This window comes from Limulus polyphemus, unplaced genomic scaffold (genome assembly GCF_000517525.1).
Source record: "Limulus polyphemus unplaced genomic scaffold, Limulus_polyphemus-2.1.2 Scaffold102, whole genome shotgun sequence".
Taxonomy (NCBI): domain Eukaryota; kingdom Metazoa; phylum Arthropoda; class Merostomata; order Xiphosura; family Limulidae; genus Limulus; species Limulus polyphemus.
In genome coordinates, this window is record NW_013665712.1 from 1,057,254 (window position 1) to 1,065,559 (window position 8,306).

Here is an 8,306-nt window from a genome sequence, read left to right on the forward strand (position 1 = left end):
CCACTGCTGTAATCTCTCTTCTTGTTTCTTTTCTTTTTCCTCCAACAACTGTTGTAATATCTCTTCTTGCTTCTTTTCTTTTTCCTCCAACAACTGCTGTAATCTCTTTTGTTTATTTTGCTGTTCGAGCTGCCACTGTTGCAAGTTATCTTGCCACTGCTGTAATCTCCCTTCTTGTTTCTTTTCTTTTTCCTCCAACAACTGTTGTAATATCTCTTCTTGCTTCTTTTCTTTTTCCTCCAACAACTGCTGTAATCTCTTCTTGTTTATTTTGCTGTTCAAACTTCCACTGTTGCGGGTTTTCTTGCAACTGCTGTTGTCTCTTTTCTCGTTCTTCTTGTTTCTTTTGCTGTTCTTGTACTGCCGCCATCAAATCTGCTAAGCTGCAGTTTGATTTGCCACCTCTCATTTCCATCTTCTTCTTCTTTTTTATTTTTATTTTCGGTCCCACTCTCTGACACCAATTTGTTATATCTCTGGTCGTTTGTTAATTTCCTGTATAATTTCTTTCAAATGAAACTTTAGCGATACAAGTCCTTTCTTAAATAAAACTAGTTTATTCTTTCTCAATACAACTTTGCAATACACTTAATTTCCACAGTCACTTTAACTTTAACACACGCTATAATTCACAACGATTCACGCACTTTACTTACGGTCACTACCGCGTTTGACTCATTTTTCGGTCTCTATCTCTGCCTGTCTGCAATTCAATTAATTATCTCGCGTTATTTGCCTGCTTATATACTAAAATAGAGGGCGCGTAGAGAAGACTAGAGTTGCCAGGAAGGGACATGATCTTTCTAGAAACACCAGCGCACATGCTTCCAGTGTCGCGTGACTTCCGCTGTCGTAACAATATGTTTTCAATGAAATATCCAGTTTTTGATTTAATTTTTTTTTATCAATCAAAAAGAAGTAAGCAAAAACTTTGTTTTTTATATCACTGACTATAAATATTATAGAGACAGACAATTATTTTTACATTAAATTTTGACTGAAACATATTTTATGTCATTACCGAAGTTTTATTTCATGGGCTTATCATATTAAAAAAAGTTTACATTAATGACGTCATAGTTTGAAAATGGTTTAGCAGACGAAGGAACACCAGGTGTTGTGCTGTTCACATACGGTGTGGTAATACTATTGATTTACGTCGTAACTGTTAGTAGGACGTGATACAGGTGCATCTTGTGATGTGTAACTGTATAACGTACAGGTCGCTGTTAGTAGAAGTATGATGATGGGATACACCAAAGCACTAAACATCTGTGGATGTATACTTTGAACTTTCTGACAATATCTTTGACTGTCGGCAATAGCTTCATTCGTATTACTATTAGGAACTTGTTCTCGAACTTCGAAGTTGCTTATTTACCTTTTTATTCAGTAACTGAAGCGCGTGAGAGATATAAATACCTTTCCTGTAGTCCTTCATTACGAAGCATGGGGCGTTACGGTAAAATCCGCGATACTTTAAGCAGAAGTTTCCGAATGCAGCAAAATATATTCTGTGTGAATCGAAGGTAAAGAAAAGTAGAAAGTTATAAGTGTGGGGTAATGGCACTGTTACTATAATTTGTTTATAGTTATAACCATAAGCTTAACATTTGAAGTGTTTTATTTTGAACCTTAATATTAAATTATCCATAATTAAATGAAAATACGTTTTGTATCCGCATAAATTTGGAGACCTGACAATCTGTGAAATTTCTGCTATCGGAAGTTATGTAATTGTAATACAGTAGTATTATAAAATATAAATTTCACTTTCTGAGCAATATAACATCTCACCATACAACATTAGTCATGGTGAATTCGATGTCCAAGTTAATACATCGTACAGCAGAGAAGGCAAATGTACCCCCAGAAGTTATCACAAGAGGAATGACTGTAGCTATTTTAGCAGTCTACGCCTTAAGAATTGGATATCCAATTTTATGTAGTTCATTGACTATAGTTGGGAATAAAGCTAGAGAAGCACAAGAAAAAATTTCTAGCACAAGTCCAATTAGATCCTTGGAAAGAAATCAGTTGTTAACTGATGAGGATGTTGAACAACCACTTAAAACATTTGAGAAAAAGTCAAGAAAGGATAGTAAATCGTTGACAATACAAGAGCTTACAGATGGCTTGACGAAACAGAAGTTACATTTGTCACCAGCATTTAACAAGCAGTTTTTGCTACAGCTTGTAAAGCTAATCAGGATTATGATCCCTAAAGTACATTCAGTTGAGATGGGTCTTCTTGGCTTACATACTCTGTCTTTGGTAACAAGATCATTTTTGTCAATCTATGTTGCAAGGCTAGAAGGTCATGTCGTTAAAAATATAGTTAGGAAAGATATCATGAAATTTGCTTTGCAACTTTCCAAGTGGCTTCTAGTGGCAATACCAGCTACTTTTATCAATAGTCTTATACGGTTTTTGGAAAGTCAGCTAGCATTAGCATTCCGTACTCGTTTGGTTCGTCATGCCTATGATCTGTATTTTAAAAACCAGACTTACTATAGAGTAAGTAATTTAGATGGCCGCTTAGAAAATGCAGACCATTGCCTGACTGATGATATTACAACATTTTCTCAGTCTGTTGCTCACTTGTATTCCCATATCACTAAGCCATTTTTAGATGTTGTGATTATTAATTTCACATTACTTAAAATGGCTAGAAGTATGGGATCTTTTAGTGTAGCTGGAAATGTTTTAGGAGGAGCAATGGTCTCTTTAACAGGACACATCCTTAGGAAGCTCTCACCAAAGTTTGGAAAACTTGTAGCCGAAGAAGAGAAACGAAAAGGATATTTAAGATTCATTCACTCTCGACTCATTGCTAATTCTGAAGAAATAGCTTTCTATGGAGGACATGAGGTATGTTACATCTGTATCAAGTATGGTTGCACTTAAATATAAAATTATTGGTAAAACTTTTGCTAGCCAATGTTATGTGTACAATACATATACTACAGAACAAAAAACCAGTTAAAAAATAATTTGAATTTAGAATATCTTAGTTACAATACTAGTCAAAACCACAGTTATAAAATAATCCCAATCACCTTACCCAGATCATTTTTCTGCATATCAGGTATCTGATGATCTGTGAAGTGATCTGAAATGCAAATGGTTGTTTTTTCTTGTCTACACATGTAGGTGAGCACTTGGTATAGAACTATATAGGTGACTTTGCATCTTCACAGTTTATGAAATTTCACTAAAATGTATAGTAAGGTCACCACAACCAGCAAGGAGGATGTGGCACTGATGTTGCATGCTTAATATTGATGTTTAGAAATGATGTTTTACAATTTGTCTAAATGAGGGGTCATTAAAAACTTCTCTGAGATATTTGTTTCCATGGCAACCTAATCACTATGAAATGCTATGGTTAAGTATGAATATTCCTAAAGCATGCCGTACATATACAGCGGGAATGAAGTCTAGTCAGCATGCAATCGTCATTTCATTTGGTCAGTCACCTCTTTAACTAACAACACTTTAAGATACTATAGCTAATTCATAACAGTCTTGCTGTAATTCCCTTGGAATTGACAAAACAAGATCGTGACAGGTCATAATCATAAGCATTTTAAAATCACAAAATAGATAATCAGGTTCCTGAGATGCATAAAAATAGTAAACTAAAGGGCATGATTGACATAACACTGCTTTTGTAATGATGTTGTTATTATTTTACAAATTCTGATTATATTATAATTGATTGTGCAATTTTGTATAGAAGTATTTGTTTGTTGAAATATTAATGCAAAAATTAATATTCAGTTGATTTGATAAAGAAACTCTGAGTAAAATTATTAAAATATTCTGTGATAAATATAAAGAAGGAAACATTAAGGAGATTTTGCTGATCATTTGAATAAGTATTTTTAGTTATAATAAGGTTATTTAAACAACTTGGCACTACTTTTATGTGGATGAACACCTTATCTCGTATAAAGGCTTATGTAGAGTCTGAAAATTGTTAGTTACAGTGGACTTAATGGGTGGTGGTTGGGAGTTATGATAGTTAGTTTAGATAACTTGGTTGGGATTTTATACTTTTATACTAGTATAATTTGTCTACTGTGCTACTGATAGTGCTTTACTACTATAATGGGGGATGGAATGCCAACCTCAGGAGGTCAGTTTACCTTACTTACCCCCAAGTGGTAGTACCTTATTTTCTTTTTATTCCCTTCTTTTTTTTATTTAATTCCTTTACTTTGGAAAGCAGTTACCTTCCCACAACTGTCTGCAGGCAGTAAAGGGTGATATAGATGTTGGACTTTATGGGCTATAGCACCCACATCGCGCTTTCCTAATTTCTACTTTTGATTATTTTATTTTTTTGAATTTCTTCATGTGAGACTAGTGAACGGAGGTTAAGACTGATAGATGGTGTATCTCCACTGCAATGTGGGTTCTATGTCCGCAGTCACCTCCAAAACCCAGGACACATTTCAAATCCCACATTATAGCCTGTGCCCTGGATATCCTCTGGATTTGTGCAACATCTTTATTTGACTTTTGTTTGGGCTTATTTTTGTTAATTTTGTATTGCTTGACTGTTCGAGTATTGATTTTCTGTATGTATATATATATATATATATTACTGTCTACAAAAAGTGAGCAAGCTTTATACATGGGATGCAGGATAAAGTATGGAATTTTAGGATGTAACATATACCTTAAAAAATCTTTGTATGGGAAAAACCATTATTTTTGTATAAATAAAGAAAACAAAGTGTTTTATGTATTATTGAATAAGATTGACTAAATATGTTTTAACTTCAAGGAGTTCACAGATCAGCAGTCCAATCATTATTGTTTAATTATCATTCTCTAAAAACTTATTGAATAAATTAATTTTAAGAATTACCTATAAACTTTCCAATGTTGAGCAACAACTGTATTAGTCTTACTCGAAGAGAGAGCTATACATAAGCTCTCATAGTTAGTATAAAGATTATGCCCAGTGTCTATAACATGTCATGTACATTGACACTGAGTGTGATGGCTGAAGCACAGGAATAGTAGGTCCATTTGACATTTTTTTTTATCAGTGGAATAACATTTCTGTTAGGTTACAGAAGTCCAGTACACAGAACAAGATTTTGTGCTATCTTGCACAATATACAGTTGAAAGAACACACTTTTGTGGTAGCGGTTAGTGAAAATACACAGTAAATAGAACAACTTGTCAGTATTGGACAATCTGAGACTGAAGAGGATAAATGAATGTGTCAAAATTAGGTTCACCAGTGTAAAGACTCCTGGCAATTTGTTACATTTACTGTGGTTTTTCACTATGTGTAGAATGGTATCTTAAATGTTTTTGTAACTTGGACCTTATACCCTGTGGTCAGTATAAAAGTGACACTTGGTGTGATTTTGCACAGCCATTGCCTATCACATACACATTCCTTATTAAGAACTTGTAACATGAGAAAATGACACCCCACAGTTGTACAATTGGAGAAAGAATGAAATGAATTATAAATTATAGTGTTTCCCTCAGAAAACATGCCTAATAGCTTCTCTGTGCTGTTATTCCAAAATATAATTGTGACCAAATTTAATTAAAATAAATAATATATGATTTCTTTTTACACAAGTACTGTTGAAGCTATAAAACCATGAAAAGCTCAACTTGTTTATCATTCATTCTAAGGTAACATGTAAAATAGGTCAAATATCCGGGAAGCCTGTCATTGTGGGGAGAGCTGTGCACATTACTCAGCCTACAGCAATTGCCAGAAGTAGAGAATGTACCTATAGTACAGGATACCTGTGTAATCCAAAACATTAAAACAACTAATGTCTTACTGTAAGAGCTATTTTTGTCAGTATGAATATATGTACTGGTAGGTGTACAGTGATCTTTCAGGTACATGTATACTTTATATATATATTTTCTAAACATCTAAATTTGTTTACATTACTTTTATTTCACCAGAATGTATTAATGATTGTTAATTTTTATATTTGAGGAAATTATATTGTGCAATTCCCAAGATATGATAAGGTAACAGAAGGCTGATTACTCTTAAGCAACATCTACCAATCACATTTCAAAATGTAAGTGTATGAACATGTACATTGTAAATGTACAACAAACACTGAATTAAACTTTTTTGTTCTTCCTAATATCTATAAAACTATGAAAATGTTATAAAGAACTGACAATATCTTTTGTGTATTTTGAAAAATATTAAACAATAACACAAACGAGTAATTTTTATTAAAATTGTTTTTGGTATATTATTTACATTAGGGTTTTAAAAGAAACATCAGATGATTGTTATGTGATGTATTTTGCATAAATATAGCCTGCTCTTCCAACTTGGAATTTTGGTGTTTATGATATGCATTATGTATTTACACTGAATGTATATGTATGTTACAGTATGAAGGCTGTAAACATATTATTGTTTATTCTGTGTTTTTCCTTCTTCACTCCATTTACCTATACTTCAGTAAATGGCTTCTCTGTAAGACTTGGAAGACCTTGTTACTTTAATTACTGGTACTTATACATCTACAGTAGTATTTTAATTGATGGACAGGATAATATTTACAGATTTTTACCACATAAATACTGATATTGTATGAGTACTTTTGCTGAAGGTTAATTTCAAGTGGAGTTATATCCTTTATCAGCTGGCTGGTAATGTTCAAAATAACAGCAAGGATTTTTTTTTTAAATATGTTACTGTTAATTTAAAGTGGGGATTGGGCCCTTCAAGGATGTTGATGGAAAGGTTTTTGTTGAAGAATATGAGGTGACTGGGCTTTAAGTTTTTTTTCTGTTTTCACAAGAGAAGATAATTGCAGTATTTCTGTCTTGAGATTCTATGTTAAATATTGGAATTAACCTGAATCATGAACATATTAATTCATTTGTGGTAAGTATAAAATAACAGAGAATAGAAATAATACAGCATCAAGGCCAGACAAGGTTTTCCCCATGGTTGTTTTAAAAGAGATAATCAGATATGCAAACCTCTTTATTTCATTTTGGCAGGTCAACAGACAATGGGCAGGTGCTTGTAAATTGGATAGTTTAAGTAGGGGAGGGTAATAAGGGTTGTCTTGGAAATTATAGGACAATTAGTTTAACATCTGTAGTGGGAAGAATTCTAGAATCTGATAAAAGAACATGTTTAATATAGATGGGAACCCACTCAATAGTGTGGCTGAAGAAAAGGATCTTGGCATAATGATGGGTAAGTTGTTTAAACCATTGAAGTAGTGCTCTGTTGATAGTGAAGCTAATAGAATTTTAGGGTATATTTAGAGAGACAATAATTACAAGTCAAAAGATGTAATAATTTTGTACACAAAGCATTAGTTAGGCCACATTGTGATTACTGTGTACAGTTGTGGTCTCCATTTCTAAGAAAGGATATTACTTGTAGATTGTTGAGAGGAAGACTGTTAGGGTTATCTAATAGGGATAGTTTAAAATCTCATAACTTATTTCTTTTTGAGAAAAGATAGCTAGGAAGTGGTATTATTGAAGTTTAAAAGACTATTTGGTTGGATCAATAGGATTAAGGCCTTTGATTTCCTTGTACTGCATTCTGAAGACAGTTGGATGAGAGGACACGAGCTTAAATTTGGGACGGACAGGCTAGAATCCAGTTAAAACAGTTTTATTCTTCTAATAGAGTGATTGACTTATGGAATGAGTTGCCATCAGGAGTAGTAGAGGCCAACACTTTCCAGGATAGGGGAATTGCTGGTTTCCTGAAAAAATAAATAAATCTTTGCTTTTCTCTAGGGTAGGTGTTATAGGACAGCCTTTAATAACCAAATGGTCCCTTGTTGTTTATATGTTAAGATTAACAGTGACACTGTAGTGGGCAACATTCATATAACTCATTAGTGTAATGTTTTTTGCTTAAAAGTATAATAGATGCATACATATAAGGTATACTGATGGTTAACTGTATTTTTAAGGAAAAAGACATTACATAGTCTACAATAATTGCCAGGAGCAGAGACCGTATCTACAGTACAGTATGCCTGTATAATCCTAAATGTTAAAGTAACTAATTATGTCTTAGAGTAAGAGCTATTTTAATCAGTATTGAAATACTGTATACAGGTATGCATGCATTAGTGGTCTTTCAAGTAAATATGAGGCCCGGTGGTTAGAGAGCTCGATTCGCAATCTGCTGGTCACGGGTTTGAATCCCCATCCCACCAAACATGGTGTTATAATGTGATGGTCAATCCCACTATTTGTTGGTAAAAGAGTAGCCCAAGAGTTGGCAGTGTGAGGAGATGACTAGCTTCCGTCC

The 8,306-nt window shown here is 33.5% G+C and overlaps 1 protein-coding gene across 1 annotated transcript in view; it reads left to right on the plus strand.

The window, feature by feature from the left end:
* Window positions 1-1,159: 1,159 nt before the first annotated feature.
* The window catches only part of LOC106470216 (ATP-binding cassette sub-family D member 1-like), a 30,888-nt gene continuing 23,741 nt past the window's right edge, over window positions 1,160-8,306 (plus strand). The window contains exon 1 of the mRNA XM_013930759.2: window positions 1,160-2,871. Coding sequence (XP_013786213.1) covers window positions 1,813-2,871 — 1,059 coding nt within the window. The 5' untranslated portion in view covers window positions 1,160-1,812. The remainder of the gene's footprint in view (window positions 2,872-8,306) is intronic.